This window comes from Geotrypetes seraphini, chromosome 8, assembly GCF_902459505.1.
Source record: "Geotrypetes seraphini chromosome 8, aGeoSer1.1, whole genome shotgun sequence".
Lineage (NCBI taxonomy): Eukaryota > Metazoa > Chordata > Amphibia > Gymnophiona > Dermophiidae > Geotrypetes > Geotrypetes seraphini.
The window spans coordinates 119670705-119696170 of NC_047091.1; the positions used below are offsets into that span (position 1 = coordinate 119670705).

The window sequence follows — 25466 nt, forward strand, 5'->3', positions numbered from 1 at the left end:
GTAGAAGATTTAAAACAAACCGGAGAAAATATTTCTTCACACAACGTGTAATTAAACTCTGGAATTTGTTGCCGGAGAATGTGGTGAAATCAGCAGGGCTTAAAAATGTTTGAATAATTTCCTAACCCTCACCTCCCCCTTTTTTTTTTTTTTTTTTTTTACAAAACCACGTAAGTTTTTTTAGTGCAAGTCAGAGTTCCTATGATCATTGGGAGCAGTGTAGAGCATTCAGCGCGCCAGCGTGTGCTAAAAACCGCTTCCACAATTTTGTAAAAAGGGGGTTAAAAGAGAAGTCCATAGGCCATTATTGAGATGGCTTGGGGAAATTCACTGCTTATTCCTAGGATACGCAGCGTAAAATTTGGTTTGCTACTTGGGATCTAGCTAGGTACTTGGGACCTGGGTTGGCCACTGTTGGTAACAGTATACTGGGCTTGATGGACCTTTGGTCTGTACCTGTATGACAATTCTTATGTTCTTAGTGGTTCCATGGGCTTTATAGTAGAAACAAAAATAGCAAATTTGCAATTTGGCCATTAAGAATTTACCTTTAAATTTATTTACTAAATGAAATGATCTCCATTCAGCAATGGCCACAACAATGGAAATTAAGTCAGTCAGTCTTCCTGTGGAAAATACACTTTTCCCTCCAAATTCACAGGTTTAGGACTCGTGACCTCAGTTATTCACAAGTTTATAAACCATGATCCATCCCCGCCTCCTGGACCTCTCCACGCCATGCCTGGTGGCTTAGTGGTGAGCCGTCAACAAAAATGGCTGCCGTGAGTTCCCGCAGTAGTCTCGTGAGACCACGGAAACATACAGCAGCCATTTTTGTTGACAGCTCTGCATGGAGCAGGAGTGTAGGAAGATCGCTTCACCGCCAGACCACTAGATAAACATAGAAACATGATGGCATCTAGTCTGCCCATCTGCAGAAACCATTATCTCTTTCTCTCTCTGAGATAAGGTGTAGAGAGGTCTGGGAGGCAGGGGTGGTTCAGAGTCGGCCCTAAAAGTTATTCGCAATTTTTCCATATGTGCGGGCTGGCTCTGCCCCTAAATCCTGCGAATATGGAGGGAGAAGTGTAATTGATTTCTAAAGAAATGACATGGATTGTGAAGGAAAGGGAATGGCACTTATTCCTTTAAGGTGCAAGAGAGAGGCACATGCAGTGATAGTGTCCTGTATAGGCTCTATCCCTTGGATTCTATAAAAGTGGTATAAACTAATTAGTTAATGAGCTGTTAATCAATTATTGGCACATTTAGATTTATGTGTGCGCATGGGCGGGTGAGGGACATTCCAAAAAATTTTAGACACAGTGTTCTACAATACTTGGGTTGTGTGTCCAACTGGCATACCAGGTTTCAGAAGGCGTAAGTCTTTGGGCATAGAAATCCACATAAAAGGTGCCCAGTCCAGAGCACTCGTCATAGAATTTCCACTGCACATTTTTTGAGCACCATCTCCTCAAGCCAGCCCCATAGGCCTCAGCTCCTTTTCTCTTATATATCACACACAACTGATTTCAAGTTTTTATTATGTGCACAGCAATAGTCAAATAAAATAAGGGACATATTTAAGAGTTCAAGTCTAAATGCTAATAATATCAAATAATACAATTTATTTAAAGACATAAATAGGTTGCAGTGGTTCTTTTTGCTCCCAGTCTCTCATTTACTTCTCCTAATGTGCATCAAGAAATATTATAACTCCCAGAATGTTGTGGGGCAGAGGCATTGAGCTGTTGTCCCTTATGGATGTGGAACAAAATCTTTGTTTCTAATTAGCTGATCCCTTGCTAGGAGTCCAGTTCAGGCTTTTAAAAAGACATGCACATTCCAAACTATTTTGAGACTTGTAATCTTGAGAAAGCTGCACTTTAGTGACTTCCCACAGGAACCAGCTTCACATTCATAGCCAAAAGCAAAGAAGGACTGCAGAAATAATGTTCATGATGCAGGATTTTATTCCAACAGTAGAAAGTGGCACATCAATGATATTCACATATGTATTAAAGAATAGGGACCCAATATGGTCCGTGTTTCAACTACTAAACCATCTTCCTCAGGGGTCCTAAAATATGAGGATTTGATGGTATAAACAAATGTGGATATAAAACGAACTACTGGAAATCCATGCTTGAACGGGCTCAAATCCCAGGCTTGTCCTCACTCTCTCCGCTTCCATTTCCAACATTGGGTGATGTTAGCCACTTTCTACCATTGGAGTAAAATCCTGCATCACAAACATTTCCGCAGTCCTTCTTTGCTTTTGGTTGCTATCCTCTTACTGTGGAAGGGTTGGGTTCTGTTTTTGCTTTCTACACATTCACAGCAGCATTTGGTTGATCATACAATACCACGTACTCATAGAAAACTATCACAAAGCAAGGCACTCTGCAGGCTGCAGTCTACCAGTGTGCACGGAGCTGTGAATTAGCACACTAGTAGATATGAAGCCACTTGGCCCACTCTACACTTTTTATAAATAGAAATAATAATAATGAGAGATCACTGGAAGGCAATGTATTGATTAACTTTATCCCTTCCTAAGCAAGATCTAGCATACTCTCGCTGACCTTTACTTCTCTGTATAGAGCTATTATGTGACGCTCTGAAATGGTTATGACCCGGTAATACAATAATTCAGACACAAATACAGGACAGCAGCAGAAAGGCCCAAGTGAAACTCAACCTGCACAGCTCTAGCCACTGGCTATACAAGTCATGCCACAGTTTAAAACTTGGGCAGGCCAGACCGTTTTGGTTTGGACATCAAACCACACCAGCCACAATTTGCCCATCATCTTCTTGGCAACCAATGAGTCTCCTAGCCTTAGTTCTTCCCTTAGCTTTTTCTGGTTTGCCAAGCTAGAGTGGTATACCAGCGGTAATTGCCAACTCTGTCCCACGTGACATCAAGGCCTGCTGTCCATCCCTCCAGCAGGTCTGAAACAGAAAAGGAATAGGAAGCCAGGAGGAGGGCAACAGAGGCTCTCTTCCCCCTCCCCCCATGTTCATTTTATGTATGAAGCATGTAAGGGTTTGGGAATGTACATCAGATGCATTGTGTGACCCTTTAGCATGTGACAGTGAGTCTCCGCCTTCAGTGTACAGTTCCTCCTCCATGCCAGCACCCGTCAAAGAACTTGCACAGGCTCAGTATGTTCTTTTGGGTAATAAGATATGCCCACCAAGTTCAGCAAGCTCCACCTACACATCTGTTTCTCTCAGTAGATGGAAGAATCTTTTGTCCACAGAGCTGGATATCCATGAAGAAGCCCGTCTATCCATGGAGTCAGCCTTTGGCAGAACTTCTGTGCTGCCATCCTTTCTCACCAACAGGAGCCGATCCACTTCATGCACACCTGTCACACCATGTACCAGAAACGTGGCAGCGCCAAAGGCCTTGGTTTTCATCTCAAGAGAGTCATCTGAGTCCTAATGACACAAGAAACAGGAAAAGAGGAGAGTCCCATATTAATCCCTCATCTTAGGAGCCGATAGCATCAGCACTAAAATTGAGAATTACTAGCTGAGGAACTTCAGCCACTAATAACCTGACTTGAAGCAGCTTAAACAAGAGGTAGTGTGCTCCTCCATTAAAAAAAAAAATAATAATAATAATAAAAAAGCCAAAAGCAAAACAAGAGAGTTAGAAGCTAGAACTTCAACTTTATTAGCCTGCTCAAGCATAAATCAATCCTGCCCTTGGGATTAGAGTCGCCAAAGCATATCTGCAATCATAATCTTTAATAATCTGATCCTGCTATCCATTTACCAGTCACACCATCACTAATTTCATCCACCAATCACATTGCTCATGTTTATCCAGCTACCCATCATATTGTTCTCACCATCTGCAGGAACAGTGGTTTAGTAAGAGCAGGAAGCGCCCTCCTCTCTGTACCCCTGCTCCTTCCTTGCCCCACTCTCTCCACACTCACGCTCTCCCTCCCCCCCTGTATCTTTAAATCTTCGCCAGTGCAAGTGACTTTTCTCCAGCATGCTCCTTGCACCAGCTTTGGATTTCCCTCTGACTTCACTTCCTGGCCCGTGATCCAGAAATGATTCAGTGGGGAACCAGGCTAGTGCTAACAACAGGAAGGAGAAGTTGCTCGCACTAGCAAAGATCTACAGAGGTACAGGGTGGGAGAGAGGGATGACGCGAGGGTGGCATGGTGGGGTGGGATGGAGAGGTGCCAGTGCCCCCATCAACATGGCGCCCGTGCAGTCCACTCCCCCCTTACTACGCCACTGTGCAGGAAGCAATTGAATCAGTTGCTACCAGCGCTCAGCACCTCCTCCCCATCAGTCACGTTACTGGATAGGTCAATCCTTTTCTTAAAGTTGGTTTCTGTGCAGCTGTATGCTGGAAGCATAGGTTCAGAAGTACACTTACCTCTGTCAGGCTCTCCTCTGATGAGTCTGTCTTTAGTTGAGGTGTAAATGATGCCCTCTGCTGCATGAGGTCCCACCACAGCAGCCCTGGTGCAAGCTCACTCCTCTTAGTAGCACCTAAACAAAGCAGAAGCCTTTGATTTATAATCAGAAAATTAATGTGAATCAGAGTCTTGGCGTCTGTTGAAGCTCAAGAAGTTTGGGAAAGGCAGTACCATTACGAGTGTATTAGATGAGAATATTTCTTTATTTATTTTAACAATTTCTATACCATTTACAACTAAACGGTTTACAAAATTTGCACATAATAAAATGAACATACAAACCAACCCTAAAAATCATGGCTAAAAAATAATGGCATAACTTTGCATAATAACAACCATAAGCAGTTTATCAATTCTACCAGAGAAGAAAGTTATGCATATGTTGTTATTGTACATATATTGACTTAGACCATTGTCCTACAAACTTTTCCGAGATGCAGCATGCTAAACTCTGGGCCGCGGCTGGAGGGTCTCTGCACATGCACAGATGTCAACGTGATGATGTCACACGCACGTTTGAAGTCTTCACATCGATGTGCATGCATGCACAAAGGCCCTTCAGAGGGGGCCCTGAGCTTGTTAGCCCTGACATGACTAAGCCAGTGGGGAGATGCAGAGAGCAGGAGAAGCACTAGCTGACTCGCCTACATAAGAACATAAGAATTGCCACTGCTGGGTCAGACCAGTGGTCCATCGTGCCCAGCAGTCTGCTCACGCGGCAGCCCTCTGGTCAAAGACCAGCACCCTAACTGAGACTAGCCCTACCTGCGTACATTCCGGTTGAGCAGGAACTTGTCTAACTTTGTCTTGAATCCCTGAAGGGTGTTCTCCCCTATGACAGACTCCGGAAGAGTGTTCCAGTTTTCTACCACTCTCTGGGTGAACAAGAACTATCCCCTTTCAATTTTAGAGAGTGCCCTCTCGTTCTCCCTACCTTGGAGAGGGTGAACAACCTGTCCTTATCTACCAAGTCTATTCCCTTCAATACCTTGAATGTTTCGATCATGTCCCCTCTCAATCTCCTCTGTTCAAGGGAGAAGAGGCCCAGTCTCTCACTGTACATCCCGGAATTTCAGTGTGCCGTGGCACACAGTTGGCGATGCACTTACTTTAAAGACTATAGTCTGTTTCCCTGGGTTATATAGCACACATTGTGCAAAAGAGACTCTTGTGTTAAAGGAAGAGAGAGCATGCAGAACAGGGAGTTCTTCCCTAACGTAATTCAGGCCATTCTGCCTGACAGTGTCTTTACCTGTTATGTAACTGACCAGAACGCCTATCACGACTGTGCTCAGTGTTCCCAGAGCCCCATAGTACAAGTAGGACAAGGCATAGAAGTCATCTGCAATGGCTGGCCTGTGGAAGAAGGACAGAAGTGGTTGACTAGAGAAGCAGATGTGGCATCATTCAAGTTCAGTCCACAGAATGGGAACACACATGTGCTGACCAGGAGAGTGTCTCGAAAAGAAGGAACCTGAGCAAGTCATGATATTCTTCTGCTGAACTAATCAAAACTGCTGAAGATATTGTATAGACTGCAAAGGCCCTTCAGAACTCAGATTGTCTCCTTACAAAATCTTACAGTCTTGGGCCTGAATCCAATGACTAGCATTGATAACAGCCCCAGACTGGAAGGGGTGGGGGTTACAATCACTGACTCCTCAGCCATAGGCTAGCTCACATTTCTTCCAACAAATTTTAAAATTATATTTCTAGAACTAGACATAGCTTGATCAGTTCCACAAAATGCCATGGTCCTGGCATTAAATAGCTACGCATGGCAGCCAGGCCCCCTGGTTCAATGACTGAAGTAATTCCAACCTACCATCTGACACTGACTAAGCTCTAATGTCATCCCAAGTGACGATGACATTGGCCAACATTCTGTTATTTTTTTTACATCTAGTAAGTCAACACCACATCTCTGATTTCTTTCCATCTTACCTGTCTAGGGGTGCCGATATATTTGCGGGGGGCAGTGGTCCCATGATAATAGTGCCATTGGTGGAATTGTATAAGGGACACAGATCAGCATACATTGGCAAGACCCCCATTGTCTTTGCGGAGGGTGGGTAAAGCGTCCCCCCCACAGCTACCCAGAAGGACAAAGCAAATCCTGCTGCCAGACCACTAAAGACACCCTGGGTGATGAAAAAAGAACAGTTACTAAGAATGAAGTGGCCACCTGAGCCCACAGATATACATGTTGCATGCACTTCAAGTGAGAGAATGACGGCTAGGAGACCTGGTGCAAAGCAGCATCATATTGCAGTGCCGGCAAAGTCTTATCATGAAGCAGAGCCACAAGACTCTCTTTCATTCCTTCTCAGATTTAGTCTCCCACAGAGTAGGAAGATTTCTGTTTTTCAAAGGAACTTAATGAAACTGAAGGACTAGAATCCCATACGAGGTATTACTAGCAGCTCTGCATCCTGGCATTTATAGTTCTCACTGTTGGCCATTATCATTATTTAGGACTCTCCGACACGATCTTGGACCATTGAGGTTCATTCTACAAGTGTGCTCACCAAATTTCTCAGGGCCTAAAGCATAGGTACCAGCTGTGTATGTAAATGCTTGAGCACCCCCACTATTGAGCAAACACCATCACTGTGTCCAAGGAGGGGTAATTTGTGGTGCGTAGAGGCCTAGCTAGACCCAGCATTTTAGAAGGCCCTATCTATACTTCCCCCAAGAAATATAAAAGAAACACAGGTTTTTTTCACCTATCCCACATACAACATCTCTCTCTCCCCCATGGTGTCCTGGTACCCAAAATGGGACGATTCAGCATGGCTGTTTCATCACATCCGTGCTGAAACGGCTTCGCTGAATCGTCCCATGGGGCATTGTGGAAGAAAGATATCTCACAGATACCTTCTTGGAGGCACTGCTTCCTCTTCTGGCCTTTCCAAACCCTCTACATAGGTTCCCTTTTTGAGGTTGTAAGGAGATGAGGGTGTGGATAGGGTTACCAGATTTTACAATTGTAAAATCCAGACCCATGACCCTACCCCCAGGCCTGCCCAGTTGCACCCAGCGCCGCCCCATTCCACCTCAGCCTCGCCCCCTCAACCTGTTCTCGTGCTCGGAGCTGCATCGGGAGGGCATCTGCGCATGTGCAGGTGTGATGCAATGACATCACATGCATGCGTGCATGTATGTGACATCACTACATTGCATCCACGCATGCGCAGATGCCCTTCTGACGCGGTCCTGAGCTGGAAGATTTTGAAACCCTGAACAAGGTGCCAGGTTTTGAAAAGCCATGTCCGGGTAAATCTGGACGTCTGGTAACCCTAGGTGTGGAAGAGGTTGAATAGCGAATCTGTGAGCTGAAAGCCATTTGGCGAAACCCTTAAGTCTTCCAAATGGTAAGGATTTTTTCTGCTCCATCTGGGACACAGAATGCTGCATTTGCAGCAGTGGTTTCTGTGGGTTTGGCAGAGACATGCAGAAAGAGGGGGGTGTAGTTTGGGGAGGATGGGGGGCATTGCCCCCCATATGAGGTGATTGAGGCCCTGCAGCTTTCCTTACTTGGTACCACGCCCTCCGATTCTATGACAATTCATTGCGGCTGATTCAGTGCTGAAACAGCCACACTGAAAATGGCTACCCTGAATTATCCTAGAGCCCTTGGCATCTGCCCTCCATCCCTCCTTGGACCTTACAGGCCTCCGCAGAACCTGCAGCAATTCATTGTTACATTACATTAGTGATTTTTATTCCACCATTACTTGCAAAAGCCCCACAGGCAGGAAACAGGAAGTGAAGTCAGCAAGGGTGGGGCATGATAGATAGCAGCCTGTGGGTCAGCGCAATTGCTGCAGGCATTGGGGAGGGACGGGGTCAATGACAGGAGGGCAGGCTGAAACACTGTGGAGGAGTGGCGCGAGGGCAGTGTGGTGCTGCCACTCAGTAGACCTGAACCCAGAATAGATGGGCTTGTGCCCACCTATATCTATGCCACTGGTGTTGAGTTTACCTGTTTAGTCATTTTGAAAAATTGGCTTAGGGTCACTCTGCAACTCTGGCTAAACTTATAATATATGCAGCAGTAGTAGCCACTTGTAGTCATTCCCCCCCCCCCCCCCCCACTCTGAAAGCCTTACCCTGAGGCACTTACATGCGTATTTGCTGCAGGTATTAACATCCCAAGTATGAAAGCTCCAAGCAGTGGACCACCGATAACACCCATGATAGTGAAGGAGCCCTGCAGAAGACATACATAAGGCATTGGAGTGAACCTATGGTCAGGTTTGGTGTCAGAAGCAAAAAATTTACTGTTCAGATCTGGTTTATTTAAGCTTTAATAAAGTGCTAGATTCTGTTTGTTTGAAAAAAAAAAAATTAATAAAAGTATAGCAACAGGTAAAAGGGCTACTATTCTCTCACATATTTAAATCAATATTGGTATATATATATACCGAACGCTCTTTACACTGCAGTTTTGCCGATTTCCTGAGAACACCCCTGACAGCTAGATGTACATGCTGGATCACCTTATTCCTTGGGTTTTATGTCGCTGATTACATCACAATACATATACATTAGTCCTTGGCAGTGGCATAGCCAGTGGGGGGCCTCCCTCCCCCCCTCCTCCTGGCCACAATGGAATCAGGCCTTCTTCAACATTGTGGCAGCTAATACATGGCTGGTGGGGTTGCTCATGCCTCACCAATTGAAGAGTTTCACTGCCGGAGCCCTGCCGCTGCTGCCTGAGCATCAGAAAGTTGGCAGAGTGATCTAGCCACTGATGATGGCGCTTCCACACATGCTTGGTTCATGTATTTGTTTGAACTGAGCGTGTGTGAAAATGCTGATGTCAGAGGATGGAGCAGCCTGCATTTTCTCACTTCTCACATAGCATGAGCAGGGCTCCAATGGCAAAACTTTGGCTAGTGGGGCTTGCGCATCCCTCCCAGCAAAAGGTAGTATGAGGTGGGGGGGGGGGGGTGGCAACAGCAGCAGAGGAGGAAGAGGAGACAGGAAATGCTTGCCCCCCCATGGCCACCCCTGCCCCCTTCCCCCCAAATCAACTGCTGGCTATACCCCTGGTCCAGAGGTTCTCAACCAAGTCCTTGGAACACACCTAGCCAGTCAGTTTTCAGGATATTCCCAATGAAGAGGCATATTTGCAAAATGAACACAGTGCATGGAAATCCTGACTGGCTAGGTGTCTCCTGGGTTGAGAACCCCTGGATTAGTCTATCCAATTAGCTTCCTTTTCTGCTAAGACTGTGCCCTATCACCGTGGATACCGAGTACTAAACTAGAACCCCTGAGGTGGCCATAAGCCTGAAAAGTTCCCCTTCTTCTCCACTCCTATGCATTTCTCTACAATGACTAGAGCCACCAACAATGCCAGTGCCCATGTGGGCCCATTACCTGCAGTACGCCACCTCCAAGCAGGGAAGAGAGTGCTGCCACAGTGATACATGCACTGCCATAGATCAATGCTGCAATGAAAAAGTAAAGATAGGTGATTGAAAGCACCAAAAAAGATGCCTCAAAACTGTGCTCTATCCCAATCTTTTATTCTTCGATCAAAGATAAATGGATGAGGGCCAGGCTTTATGATTTAGGAAAAAGCCTAGCCTTTTCAGCTAAAACTCACCAAAAGGAGGCACTATGGCGGTTCTTGGAGATGTGACCATGCTCCTAAGAGCAGTGGCTTAGTGAGGGTGAGGCAAAGGCCGTGGCACTCCCTCCCCTGCCCTCGTCTCCATCCACCCCATCCCCTCCTGCTGTGCACACGCCCCTTCCCTTCTCCTGTACCGTTTTAGCGTTCCTGGCTTGAACAGCAACTCCAACCTGCTGCTCGTGCCAGCTTCACCTCTTCCTCTGATGTCACTTCCTAGGCATAGGTCCAGGAAGTGACATCAGAGGAAGAGCCAACGCTGGCGCGAGCAGCAGGTTGGGGTTGCCGCTTGTACCGGGAATGTTAATGAGGTATGGGGAAAGGGAAATAATAATAATAATTTTATTTTTATATACTGCCAAAGCCATAGTAGTTCGAGGTGGTTTACAATAAGAAGAGCTGGACAGTCAGCGAAAAAATAACATGAAGTCTTTGAATATATGAATATTTGTAGGGAGGGAGAGAAACAGAGTAAAAATCACAATGTAGGGACATCAAGTACATGTACGTAGAATACAGGGGTAATGCTTTAAGGAAGTGAAGGGGCTTGCGTATGGTAGTGTGTGGGTGTGGAGGGGAGGGGAATTGTGCCCAAGGCCACCCGTTCCCCACTTACTACACCACTGCCTCAGAGTTCTACCTGCTATTGCCTAATACTGAAATTCCCTCCCTGTAATCCCCTCCTCTTAATACGTACAGAGTCCCTTGGAGATGAAGGCTAGCTTCTTCTGGGACAGCGAAGGCATGTTGGGTTTGATCAGATCTTCTACAGTAACTGCAGCCATGGCATTGATGCTGGTGGACGCCGTGCTAGAGAAGGAGAGGAAGATGGAGATTGCAAGGTTAGCGACATCTGATCTGAATGTGCTTTTCAGAAGAGGAAACAAACACATCATTTCCTACTGAAATTCTTCATTAAAGTCCTACCTTGGGTCCTAACATCTTAACTTTTAGGTATTCACAATCCTTTCAGGGGTGGCTTTATGGCCCAGAGATACTAAGGGGTAATATTCAGTTTGCGGTGATCAGTAGGTGTTTTTTTTTAATGCTGGCTGCCAAGTGGTTCTTATACCAAGGGCCAGTATGCAGATTGACTGGTACACAAATATGTAATTGGAGAGAATGAAGGCAACCTTTTTGCTGTTGTCACTTTATCTGAGCAGTTACCAATTAGCAGACTGAATATTACACATACGTAACTGGGTGATTCCCAGCTCCATCCCCCAAGACCACCCCAGTACTTCCAAGATTGTGGCAAAAGGGCACTGTCTGGATAATGACACTGAAAATCCAGGTATGGACCCAGTCAGCAGGACTTATCCAGATAGGATTCATTCAATCCTACCTGGATAAGACCCACTCAATATTGTTTCCTAAAGGGGTTGGAAGGTTTTCAATTGGGAACAATCCTGGGGTCAGCTGAACTATGTCTCGCTGTCTCAGAGGAGATGGAACACGCCGACACCAAACTATTCCACAGCAGATCTGATCTGGCAAGGCCAGTACTACCTGTTCTGCTGTCCTTTGCAAAAATGATTAGTGTGCTGCAACCCCTGTCCCCAGGTGGATTCTCATGGGAGTCTTTCAACGGGAGGATTAACTCTTTCCAGTGATGTAAGTTCTGCCTGAACAGCACCCATACTGTGTGTGTGTTTGAGGGAGGGGGGTTGGGGAGCAACCCATGAAGAACAGGAGAAAGCAGATCAGAGCACACAGTCCTCCTAAGCGTCTTGCTCCACTAGCTCCAACCTTCTCATGCTAAGAGCCACACAATATTTAAAGATAAGTTCAATATTTGCTCTGCTCATCCACCCCTCCCCCCTCAGCCTCAATACAGGCTTAAGTTTTATGTCTCTACCCTCTGCCATATTCTACATGCTTCTCTCCTCTCCACTCATTCCTGCCCTACCCTCTTTTAACCCCTGCAATGTCGCTTGTGCGATGCACAAATAAATAGCTGACCCTTTGGTCAGCTATATGCAAGGATGTACTTTGGACCAGTCTATAATACAAATACATTTTTAAACACCCAAAATATGTGTGAACACCCATATGCTAGCCTCTACAGCTTAGATGTAGTCATACAGCATGTATAACCGAAAGTTATACAGCCCACGTTCAACGGAACTTGGACGTTATGACTTAGACCATGTAAAACATGGTCTAAGTCACAAAAACCCACCTAAAGTCACCAGATAAGCACTGCAAACATTTAAAACAGACCCCTACACACTACCCCAGTGATCACCGAACCCCAACCCCCATAAAAATTTAATCACAACTTTAAAATTTAGCCTCCAGACCATCATCACCTGGCCGCCTGGCATAGAAAAGCCTAGTTGTGCTGCACAGAGGCGTCTTAAACCGTCTTGGGGTGGGTTAGAGACCCATGGAGAGGAGGACCCATGCCCATAAGCCCCTGTAATCACTGCATTGATATTGAAACATGTGCACTGCCCTATACACCCCAAAACCCTTTTGTACTGGCATATAAGTGGCTCCTGCAGCCATAAGGGCTATTGGGGTGGTAGATAAGTGGGTCTAGGGGATTCTGGAGGTGGTTTGGGGGCTCACTGTAACCTATAAGGGAGCTGTAGGGAGGAGAAGCCATGGCACCCTTTTTGTGACGTTCACAGCAGTGCCCTGTAAGGTACCCCACTGTTTAGGTGGCATGTCTGGGTGTGCTGTCCATCACTTTGCAGACCCCTCCCACGTCCAACAGGGCTTGTTCTAGGTGTTTTGGACTTGGACGAAAAGTTGGACAAAAATGTGGTAGAAAGATGGACGATTTAGTGGCTTGGATGATCAGATCAGCAGGACGTATAAATAGACGATTTTCGAAACGAAAAAAAAGTTGGACGTATCTTTCAAAAATGTGTCTTAAGCTCTTTTTAACTTTGGACGACTTGCGAGATGGACGTAAATGGACTTAGACGTCCCTTTCGATTTTGCCCCTCCACATATTTATAGTGACTAGAAAAATGCTGAAATTCATTTTGGATAGTGTAATGTGTGGCAGATAACTGTGAAAGAGTTAAGAGCATAACTAGGAGAATAAACCCTGTGGTGCCTCCCTTCCCTTTGTGCCCTAAGTACGTGTTTATTTGGCTTACCCTTTCTTGCCCACTGCTATGACACTGCTGACTCTCCCATGCAAAATCATTGAACATTGCTGCCCCCTGGAACCACTGCCCTGTATGTGCGCCATTTGTATAATGGCCTGCACTGACCCTATAATCCTGGGGTTTTCCTACCAGGGATGTCGTCATATGAAGGGAAAGATGCTGTGACTAATCTGTCCCATCTGCTGCCTCAGTGGAAGATATTGAGAGGTGCCCCACTTCCAACAACCCTGATGAGAGCCAAGCAGCAGCAGTGTTTGGTATATTTCTACATATGATAACCTCCAGCCAAGTTCTTTAGTTACCTTAACGTTCCACTGTAGGCACAAGCCAGGAAAAGACCAGGAACCCCGGGGTACTGCTCAAAAATCTCCAGCACCAGGAAAGGTATGTACTGATGGGACAGGAAAAATATAATTTAAATCAGAAGATAATGCAAAAAAAAATAACAACAACCAACAACACATGGCTTCAATTGAAGAGGAGGAAATCTGCTCCCCACATTCAAGGAAATTATTAGCCTAGTGGGATCAAGTATTTTTCAAGTGCATTTTCATCAACATAAGAAACAGCCTGTTGAGTTTGTGCAGTGGGAGCGGACTAAGGTCTGATGGAGAGAGCTCTTCACTTACTGCTGATGCAGCACATTTATTTAGCTGGCACTGCCAGATCTCGCTGCAGGACCCTTGAGTATTTAATATGCATTACAGGCGTCATACCTGGTCTGGAGCCGAGACGTAGCCCGCCAGCAAAGGGTCGCAGTTTCTGTACAGGGCAAACATCACAATGCCACAGGCCACCGCACTGGCCACAATGAAGCAGAGGGCTCCTTGATTCACCAGGATAGCACTGCGGAAACAGAAAGAACTGGTCAGCTCTTCAAAGTGCGGCTGCTGCGGCACAGCGAGTGGTCAGAAAAGGCTGGCTCGGCAGCCCAGGACAAGTGAAGGTCACAGGAGGTCTCAGCGCCCGGAAACAACCCCAGGGACGCACAAGAGTCAGAAAGCAACCTCTACATTTGGTGCTGCACATGCCAGGGCAAGATGTGCTCACAGACTCTGTTGGGAGACTGGAACTGGCAGTGTGTGGTGCAGTGGTTAGAGCAGTGAAAGATGTATGTCAACAAACTCGTACCACACCAGGTTGACACTTAAACTATTAGCCTAAGTGGAGGAAAAGATCTGATACACCACGATGGGAACATATATCGTTCAGTTTGGGCATAAGTAGATTGTTCCAAAGGGTTGGATGTTTGAACATATATCGTTCTCCCATGTATTTGCGTAGTGACGATGGGTCTCTTTCATTGATTGAAAAACCTCCACCCTATCCTAAATTGCCAATCTATTTTTCTTATTTATTAATTTTTTTAAAATTTTGTTCGAGCATTGAAAGAGTTTGTGTTCCGAGTATTGACAGTTTTTGAATACCGGCAGTCACCACAGGAAGCGATTTTGGAGCTTTACAATCTAAAGATAAGTGGCTGGTTGCCTAATTTTTTGATTCTTGCAAGGAACTTTTTCAAGTTATCTAGCTTGTGAATATGAGGTTTTATATATATAACCGGACAATTTAAGTAGTCCCTGCATGAAAAGATTATGACAAATAACAATAAGTTAAAAAGTATTTGATTACAAGATAAAAATTGCTAATTTTTTTTTTTTAATTAATAAATAAGAAAAATAGATTGGCAATTTAGGATAGGGTGGAGGTTTTTCGATCAATGAAAGAGACCCATCATCACTAAGCAAATATATGGGAGAACGATATGTTCTCCATCCCTTTGGAACAATCTACTTATGCCCAAACTGAACGATATATGTTCCCATTGTAGTGTATCTGAGATCTTTTGCAGTGGTTAGAGCTATAGCCCCAGCACCCTGGGGTTGTGGGTTCAAATCCTGCACTGCTCCTTGTGACCCTGGACAAGTCACTTAATCCCCCAGTGCCCCAGGTACATTAGATAGAATATGAGCCCACCTGGACAGATAGGGAAAAATGCTTGGAGTACCTGAACAATTTGTGATCTGCATAGAATTGTAGGATTTGTGGAATATAAATAATTAAATAAATAAAATACCGACATAGCATTTTATATTCAGAAGGTCCTTAAGGGCTGAGATGATTATCTCTGGAGTCTGCTGGGGGATGAGGGGAATGTACTGTTTGCAATGCATTTATAGATGGGAAAAGCACAGGAAGTGGTCTTGTGCACCTTCCACTCACATCAATGGAGTTTTCTGCAGCCTTAGACTGCCCTGGCTCCTGTATCTCCCCCCACCCTTTTCTCTCCTCCCTCCCGGGTACTCACATCTTTGCTTCACGTTCCGTCTTGCAGGAAATGTAACGCTGGACTTGTGCCTGGTTGACTCCATACATGGACAGCCAGAGTAAGGTCCCACCGAAGAGGAAGGTCCAGAACGTATAACGTCTCCGGGGATCGGGATCAAAACTGCCAATACAAACACAAAGCCCCTGTTACAAGGATTCCTCTGATACAATGCTGAATAATAATAATAATACATTTTTATTTTTATACCGCAGTACCTCTCAGTTCTATGTGGTTTACAATAATAAAAAAAAGCCAGTCAACCCAGCGATAATACAACAGAAGCATAAAATTCAAGTGAATAATAACGTCAGACAAATTTATCAAAAAAGATAAAACATTTTTCCTAAAATCTTGGTAATATGGTTCTGGTCATTAACGAGACATAGCAGCTGCTGGGTTGGGGTGGGGTGGCGGGGAGGATAGGGGCCTAAATCCCAACCCTCAGTCCACAATCGGAGAAATCTTGCAGATACACTTACTCCCCAAAGTTGATTCTGGAGTTATTGCTGGCAATTTCCAGAACATTTCCTACTCCACCAAGCAGTATCGTCCCCTGGATGGCAACTGCAAAGAAGCCAGACATCATCACCAACACCTGGAACACATCTGTCCAGATCACAGCTTTCATCCCGCCCTGAAGGGAGAAGAGAGAGTGTCAAACACTTGGAACATATCTGCAGTGCAGGGTGCTATTTATCTCGGCAAATCCTGGCCATGATCAGGAGGAACAATTGTGATGGGAGAGAGCTCTTTAGACAGGTCTTAGCAGCACATGCACAGCAGTGGACTTGGCCAAGATTATTTGTGAAATGAAAATTAGGTTCTCCTTTTTGCCCCCTCCCCCACCTGGCACACACACACACACACACACACACACAATTTCCACCCTACTATTTACAAAAGCTCTTTTCCTGACCGCATGGGTGGGTATCAACAGTCATGAAACTTTGCTTCATACTCACCAGTGTGGTATAGATGGTACAGATGGCCCCAGTGGAGAGAAGAGATGCCCAGATATCCAGACCAGTTACTGTCAAAGAGAACAAGGAGGACATTAGCTGATGCTAAGGCTCCCTCAGGGAGGGGAACAGAAAATGGGCAACACTGCAATACGCAAAAAAGAGAAAAAAAGAAGACAGAACCTTGCCTCGTGAAAAAGTGAAAATATACAACGAAAGAGGCAAGCGAGATGACTAAACCACCACAATAAATGTGAGTATGTCCAGTGAAATCCAGATATGGTAACTTGATTGGGAAACCAATTTTGGGTGAAATCCCAACTAGGATCTCAGTTTTGGCTATGCCTTCCTCAGGGAACTAGCAAGTAACAAGGGTTAGGCCGAAGCCAGCATTCATCCCCTTGAAGGCAGCCTGAGGAAGGCATAGCCGACACTGGGTTTCCCAATCAAGTAACTGTATCTGGATTTGACTGGACATACTCTAATTTATAGACTTGATTACAATAAATGTTCTGGTGGTTTAGACATCTCGTTTGCCTCTTTGGTTGTATATCAACACTGCAATATGCAAGTTCTATTATTAGAAGGGATGGCAAGGGAAGGGGGTGTTTTCAGCTTAGAATTACACTTCAGGGACTATTTTTCTATCTCTGACTCTGGATGACCTCAGGCAATTCACCTCACAAGGTTATCCATGTCATTTTCTCTTGATTAGCTATCAGCATAATAGCATCTTTCGTATAAACAGAATGCAGACCTGTTTTACAGCCAAGGCACTTTAGAAACAGAGGTGCAGCCACTCTGGGGTGCCTGATATTAGGCATACAGAGTGTGTCCACAGAAGAGCAGTTCTCTGTTTCTATGTACAAGGGAAGGCGGTGGCAGTGGTACATACCTTGGTTGAGTATTAATGCAGGAGTGTAGATGACAATCCCAGTGTACAGCATCTGCAGAGAAAGAACACAGAGCATCCAAGGATCAGTGCCACATGCTACGGGAGACATCTCCTCAGTCATAAGAACATAAGAACATAAGCAATGCCTCTGCCGGGTCAGACCCGAGGTCCATCGCGCCCAGCAGTCCGCTCACGCGGCGGCCCAACAGGTCCAGGACCTGTGCAGTAATCCTCTATCTATACCCCTCTATCCCCTTTTCCAACAGGAAATTGTCCAACCCTTTCTTAAACCCCAGTACCGTACTCTGCCCTATTACGTCCTCTGGAAGCGCATTCCAGGTATCCACCACCCGCTGAGTAAAGAAAAACTTCCTAGCATTTGTTTTGAATCTATCCCCTTCCAATTTTTCTGAATGCCCTCTTGTTCTTTTATGTTTTGAAAATTTGAAGAATCTATCTCTCTCTACTCTCTCTATTCCCTTCATGATCTTGTAGGTCTCTATCATGTCTCCTCTGAGTCTCCGCTTTTCCAGGGAGAAGAGCCCCAGTCTCTCCAGCCTTTCAGTGTATGAAAGGTTTTCCATGCCCTTAATCATTCGTGTCGCTCTCCTCTGGACCCTCTCAAGTATTGCCATATCCTTCTTAAGGTACGGTGACCAATACTGAACACAGTACTTCAGGTGCGGGTGCACCATTGCCCGATACAACGGCAGGATGACTTCTTTTGTTCTGGTCGTAATACCATTTTTAATAATACCCAACATTCTGTTTGCCTTCTTTGCGGCTGCTGCGCATTGCGCCGTTGACTTCATTTGCGCCGTCGGCAAGAAGTGGGTATCATCAGAACAACTTTCATGCAAGAACTGACCCAGAAGCGAAGTGCAACAGTGTCCTAAGAGGGACTTTGTGTTTAATTAGTCTTGGTGGAAGTTCCAGTTTAAGCAAGCCACACGGGTCTTTAAGCCCTTTCCAGCACGGAGATGGCGTCTTACCGTGCCAATGATGTACTGAATGGTTCCACACAGCCGCACCGACTTACTGAACCTCATTTCCAGGTACTGCAAAAGAAAAGTAAGAGGGAAGGGATTAGAACAGTTCCAGAAAGGAGAACTCTCATGGTGCTATGAGCTGCTGAAGATGCTTTCAAAATCCCTATCAGCGGCTCTTTTAGCTCTGCCTTCCTAATGATATTGCATGCTTCTCGGAGACCAACGGACCCAGGGCTGTTGTGCCTGCTTTTTCAGGGGAAATCAGACCTCCAGGTCCCTCCCTGAAGTGCAGTAAAAGCTGGAAGTGGATCTGCTGGTTCTGAAAATGTACATTCATTGGCTTTCGCTACCTGCTGGTCTTCTGCAAGTCATGCCAAAGGCCAGACCTAAGAGGGCACACAAAGAATGGTTTGTATACACAAGAACTGTGCAAATGTGTGCATGAAGAGTTTACTCTCTTCTAGCGCTAACACAGGGAGGGTGCAATAGAGTTTGCTTTGCAAAAAAAAATAAAAGTGTATAATCTCCATTCTATATGAATTGTTGCTTTGGGATCCAGTGGGCTAAAGTCCAGGCAGTCTCTGAAGCTGGAAAGTAAAATATTTTTCAGAGTTCTTGTCCCCTCCCCTGCCTCTTTTTGACCAAGGACAGGGATTATAAAACTTACTATTAATTATTTCTAAGTTGTCATTCCCAGACTGACAGGTAACCTCACATTGCAAGATCAGAGATGGCTGCTATATCTCAGGCAGGAGTAGAGACATTAGAGGAATGTCTCAACCAAGCTTAATGGCCTTGGTCAAGGACCCTCGCACCCTATCCCACTGATTGCCTACTGCAATTATAAGACCAGGTGAGGCCTGCATCTCCAGGAATGTGAAGAGAGCATCCTGATGGCTGAGAGACCCAATGGTTCTTCCTGGCAACTAACAGCTTTAATGGAAAGTGGATTTGTTTGGTCAGGAGGATTTAGGAGTTAGGGGAGAGTCTGGGCAAGATATACTTGGACCGGACGAGTCTTGAACACCACAGAATGCCCTGCAGCTTGACCTACCTCTTTCCTAGACTGCTCTGCATTTCTCAGCAGTAAATTAAAGAAACGAACAAACCCTGACACACTGTACCAACAGTTTTCAACAGAGGAAGAAGAGACAGCAGCATTCATAGTGTTAGCTTGTTACAGCAGTGGAGAAGGGAGGGAGCAAACATGGCGTGGGAGGGCAGAGAGGTGCCAGCACCCGGGATGGTCTGCCCCACCTTTCCCCCTTACTACACCATTGGTTGGTGCTGTACACTTACCTCATAGGTGCTGGTGATCCCTAAGCGGTAGAAGACAGGTAAGAAGATATAGGCAGTCAGAACACTGTTCAATATCTGACTGATGCACATCTGTAAAAATTTGACACCGTAGCGGTAGGCTTCTGCCGGCACTCCCAACACTTGGATGGCAGACATGAAGCTGGCAGCGAGGGACAAGCCTACTGGCAGGGCAGACATTGACCGCCCGCCTGTGAAGAAGTCATCCGAGGTCTTCTGCTTGCCTTTGGCAAAGGCGTAAAAAAGGCCAATGCTGGTGGAGATGAGCAGCATGAGGGCGAAGACGCCATAATCCCAGAGACCGAAGGTCAACTTCTCTGGCGCAAACAGACTGAGTTCTTCCATCCTGTTCTCCTCAGGATTACAGCAGATAACTCTGTGGAACAGTTAGCCAAGAGATGACATTATTCTCTCTGAAGTCAACTCATGTTGCCCCCCCTCTCCCATCCCTGTTCTCAATTCAGCCCATTTCTCCTGCGTCTGTGCCAGTTTTTCAATCTCACTCCTTTTCTCTGCAATTTGGGTTATAGGAATGAGGAATCCACTGGTACCCTAAGCATGGAAGTCACCATTATACTATATCCTAGCAGTTCCTGCTGGGATTTTTGTTGGGTTTTTTTTTTTAACTTACATAAGCAAGGGAGATGCACGGTGGGAGGAGGGGACATGATATAAAAACTCTGCCTTCTTCTGCTTTCTTTTCTACAATTCTAACAATGTGAGATGAAAAAACATTTTGAACGGTGCCTGTGACAGAATGCAGAGACACCAGGAGGCCCCGCAGGTCGGTGAGTGCAATCGAACGAATTGCTATTCTCTTTCTACAGCGCCCAGGTTATGAGAAACGCACCGATATGGCTCTAACCGAATATTTTGGGGAAAAGCTTGCCGATTACTCCCTGCAAGAAAACCATCTACTAATTCTACGGTGCGGCACAGGAATTGGGATGCGCTCAGCTCAACTAGCAGGACGAGAAGAAAGGGATTTGACCCTGCTTTCCAACTCCGGCATGTTAATGCCCCCCAAAGAGACAAACTAGTAGGACTGCATCTCCCTCCCAAATACATCCTACCAGCTCCTGATAGCAGAGGTCTAAAAAGAATTCATCCTTCACATGGCTCTATTCTCATCAAGTGGAGAGAGAGAGAGAGAGAGAAAAAAAAAATCCCTACAGTCATTCAAGAATCTCCCGGGAAAATTGTCGCCTGCCTTTGACTTGTTGGCTGACTTACCGGCTCTTGAGCTGGAGCGGCGTGAGTTCGAGGACGGGCTCAGGAGGAGCCGTTTCAGTCACCTGAGGCAGGCGAAGGCTCCTTAAGGTGCCAGGAAGAAGATAATTGCAGTGCTCTCGGGAGGAAGCTTTTATAGGTGCTTGACGGCTGATCCCTCCCTTTTTGATACAAGTCTTTTTTTTTTTTTTCTCTCTCTCTCTCTCTCCCCCCTTTGGCTTTGGCTTTTAACATTTTGGCCCGTATCCAGGGGGATGGAGGATGGCAGACACCTACTGCAAGACCCTGTGGCTGAACGAGGCTGAAATCGGAGGTGCCAGTTCCTTGCAGACACTGTCCTTGGCCAAATGATCTGTACCAGCCGTGGGTGCCTCGGGGGAGGGGGGGGTGCATGGACAAAATCCTCTCTTTCGTTTTCCATTTATCTTGTCTATGGTTACTTTTCTGATTTTGCACCTGTCTTTTTTTTTTTTTTTTTAGCGGAAACTAATGGCTACTTTTATCAAGGCGCGCTAATCCCCACGGCAGCCTAAAAATCCTAACGCCTCCGTACTAGCGCGGCAGGCGGTTTAGCGTGCGGTATTCCGTGCGTCAAACCGCTACCGCGCCTTCGTAAAAGGACCCCTAAAATGAAAAAATAAAAATGAACATTTTGTCGTTTTCAACGTTGCTTCAGGTGGGAGGCCTGAATTTTTATTCCGCTGTTGCTTTAAAAGAACCGTGGCACGGACCTCAGGGCGCAAGTTTTGCCACTTTTAGGGCTCCTTTTGCTAAGGTGCGCTAGCGTTTTTAGCATGCGCTGCATTGCCGTGCACGCTAACCCTGCGCTACCTGCCGAAAACTAACGCCAGCTCAATGGTGGCGTTAGCGTCTAGTACGCATGGTAATTTAGTGCGCACTAAGCGTGCCCTAAAACCGCTAGCACAGCTTAGTAAAAAGAGCCCTTAGTCTGAGTATAGGGAGGGAGATGCATTAGGGTCCGTCAGAGCTCAATTGTCATAGAGGTCTGTCAGAGCCATAACCTATGCTGAGACTAAAAAGTGGTGGGGTGTTGGGTTAGTCTATTTTGTATTCTGATTCTACTTTGTTATTCTACAGGTTGCCGGTACTTTGTAGGTTGCTTTTCCGTTTGAAAATAAAAATTGATTACACATAAAAAGTGGCACAGACCTCAGATTTTAAGGGTTTAGATCCGCGAGGTCCGTAAGGTCCGCGTTTTACCCCTTCCCAGTCAGTAACCACTTGGAGATTAAGAAGGGGTTGTGCCCTCGTCCCTCCAGTTGTCAGCTGCACAATCAGGGCATCTTTTTTTTTTTTTTACCGTGGATGTGATTGAAACAGGTCTAGATAAAAACATCCTTCTTTTTTTGCCTTGGATGTTTCTTCCCATTCCATTATCACACAAAAAAAAAAAAAGTCCAAATTTGGGGCCTGCCCTGGTCCTTCCCAAAACACACTTCCAGCATGTCCTCTTGCTATAAGGAAAAACTGCAGTGTAAAACATCTAAATTCTGCCTTTCAAAAATCGTGATTTGGACATTTTGGGCAGAAGGATTTTTTTTTTTTTTTTAATCATTTTGGCTTTTCACCAAATTGTAACTCTATCCTCCCCCCCCCTTTTTCTCCTTCCTTCTACACATAAATTCATGTAAACCTTTTTCTTCTTCTCTACCTATTATTTAAGTTCTTGTAAACCGTGTCGAGCTCCATACTCATGGAGATGATGCGGTATATAAACTTAAGGTTTAGATTAGATTAGATTAGATTAGAGATATCCATTTGCGTCAAAAATGAGCACCATAGTGATATAACTTAGTTACACAGTAAATAAGGGCAGATAACAGGTCAGCTTCTTTACATCTGGCTAGATGTTGAGACTTCTTTCCTCTTGAAGGTGGACTCTGGGGCCGATGCAGAAAGCACCCATGGCCTTAGCCACAGGGTTACCGAGGGTCGAACGCCCATCCTATGTGCCATGCAATGCAAAGAAGACTTGTGCAAAGTTATATTAAAAAGAATGTTTTCATTCTACTGTAGGTATTCTATGCTATGCAGAGAGTGTGTTACACATTTTTGACACACGCACAACGCAAGAATTTTCCCATGTGGGATCGGGGGTGACATAGAGGGTTTGCAGAGAGGATTTCTTGTCAATCTTTCACAGTGAAGTGTCAGTTTTGTCTCGCTATGCAAGCAGAAGGAAGCCCATGCGAGTTTTAAAGGCAAATGATAAGTTACAAATTAGAGAATGACACAGGGACAGATTTTTCCCATCCTGTCCCCGCGAGTTCTTTTCCTGTCCTCTGCCCCTTTCCTGCAAGCTCTGTCCTCATCGGCACAAGCCTCAAACGCTTTAAAATCACAAGTGTTTGAGGCTTGAGCAGTTAAGGCAGAGCTTGCAGGAATGGGGTAGGGACAGCGACAAAACTCATGGGGACAGGACAGGTAAATTGAGTTCCTGTGGGGATGTGTCATTCTCTATTACTAATATGTGTGCATCTCTGAGCAAAACTGAAAATGAAAGCACACCTTAGCGCCTGTTTTTCTGCGCCTAAATATAAGCATCTCAAAAATCTCAAGTGCAATTTGTGAAAGGCTCCTATTTAGGTACAGAATAACAAGCATAAGTGTTACCATACTGGGACAGATCGAAGGTCCATCAAGCCCAGTATTCTGTTTAGCCCAGGTCACAAGTACCTGGCAAGATCCCAAGGAGGAAAACAGATTTTATGCTGCTTATCCTAGGACTAAGCAGTGAATTTTCCCCAACCATCTTAATAATGGCTTATGGAAAAATAGCCATACCTTTTTTTTAAACCCTGCTAAGCTAACTGCTTATTGCAAACCTTTGTGTGCAGGCATCCAGCAAACTCCCCTCACATGGTGCCACACATAAAATCTGCATGCGGTTTTTCTTCTTGCATGCTGCGGGATTACACTCGCAATAGAAACCAAGTGCGGCTCTACCATGAGCCTTTCCGCATCTCCCTCCCTGTTTGCCGTCCCACGAATAAAGAGACCCTATTCCACTTTCCTTTTTACCTGGAAGATCTGCAGTTGCATTGAGGGTCAGTAGCACATGCTGCTTCCCCTCCCAATCCACTTAAAACCTTTGAGTCTGGTGTCCTACTTCTGCATGGAGCAGAAAGAAATTTCCCTAGGGTTTATTGCATTTCCTTGAGAATCTTCCTGCTTCAGTAATCCAAGCACCTGCACTTCCTTCAAATGACTTGTCTTCACAAGATATAGGGCAGGAGGCACAAGGCATCGCTTCTCTTTCTGGCACCCAAATGCTCTGGGATCAAGGTGTGGTACATTCCCTGCCCACACCGTAATACCTGCCATAGAGAATTGGTTGACACATGGTTGCAGGGAATTCACCGTGCTTTTCCCAGTTCTAAATCTCCACTTTCATCCGGCTGTGATGTAAGAGAGCTCTTAGGCTCGAGATAGTAATTAAGGCTTCTGAATATGCAAAGAATATTATTATAAGGGCAGGAAGGAACAAGCTGTTAAGGATGATAATGGGTGTCCGCAACACAGGGAAACAAAGGTTTAGAGAGAGAGAGAGTGGGTGTTTAGATTGTGTATATATTTATGTTTATTTCTTTAAATACTTGCATTTACCTATACAGTGTGTATGTGTGTGTGTGTTTGTGTATACCTTGGTGTATTCTGTGTGTGTATGCTTGAGTGCATTCTCTGTGCCTGTACCATAATGTGTATATGTGCATGATAGTATAAGTATGTGTTAATGTTATGTTGTGTTACATGTGATCTTATATCCTGACAAATCCTCCAGAATGGAGTTTGAAGTGTTTTACATAACATAGTAGATGACAGCAGATAAAAACCCAAATGGTCCATCCAGTCTGCCCAACCTGATTCAATTTAAATTTTTTTAAAAATTTTTCTTCTTTGCTATTTCTGAGCAAGAATCCAAAACTCTACCCGGTACTGTGCTTGGGTTCAACATCAACATTTTCTTACAAAAGAATATACATACAATGTAAATCAAAATCAGGTCACACTTCTAACATAGCCTTCTAGCAAAGAGGGGTTCACTTAGCATTTGCATGTCATAGGATTTCTGAAAAAGCCACGTTTTCAGGGGTTTTTCTGAAACAAAGCATATATAGTGGTAGTACAAATCTCTGTGGGAAGAGGATTCCAAAGTATTGTAGTTTGGCAGTTAACCCTCCCTTTTATGAAGCTGCATTAGAGTTTATTTTTTTATTTTTAAATATCTTTATTCATTTTTAAGCCATACATAAGTGCAACAAATTATACAATCATATTACACTATAAAAACACTTAAAATCAATCAAATTGTAATCTATGACAAATAGATATATCACCCCCCGTACTCATATTCAAAAATTGCACTCAAATTAAAGAATTAAAAAATATTTTCCAACCTTCCCTCCCACCCACCCACCCACCTTGGACGTGCATGACCAAAGGGCAAAATCAACAATCACTCTTTGCAAAATTTTGTCAATGGTTCCCAAATCTTCAGAAACTTTTTGT

At 45.0% G+C, this 25466-nt stretch overlaps 1 protein-coding gene across 2 annotated transcripts; it reads right to left on the bottom strand.

Moving 5' to 3' along the window:
- Positions 1-1527: 1527 nt before the first annotated feature.
- SLC5A5 (solute carrier family 5 member 5) lies at positions 1528-24107 on the bottom strand. 2 transcript variants are annotated; one of them, XM_033955784.1, is made up of 16 exons: positions 23979-24107; positions 19689-20082; positions 18393-18458; positions 17401-17452; positions 16509-16576; positions 16026-16180; positions 15526-15666; positions 13934-14063; positions 13520-13608; positions 10790-10902; positions 9840-9910; positions 8578-8664; positions 6396-6592; positions 5704-5807; positions 4409-4524; positions 1528-3447 (listed from the first exon to the last, which is right to left on the bottom strand). In XM_033955784.1, exons 2-16 carry the CDS (start codon positions 20049-20051, stop codon positions 3220-3222), a joined length of 1980 nt encoding a protein of 659 aa, XP_033811675.1. In that variant the 5' UTR covers positions 20052-20082; positions 23979-24107; the 3' UTR covers positions 1528-3219. The 2 variants fall into 2 exon arrangements, with proteins under 2 accessions (XP_033811675.1, XP_033811676.1); XM_033955785.1 differs by lacking the exon at positions 23979-24107 and adding an exon at positions 20940-21023.
- Positions 24108-25466: the final 1359 nt, after the last annotated feature.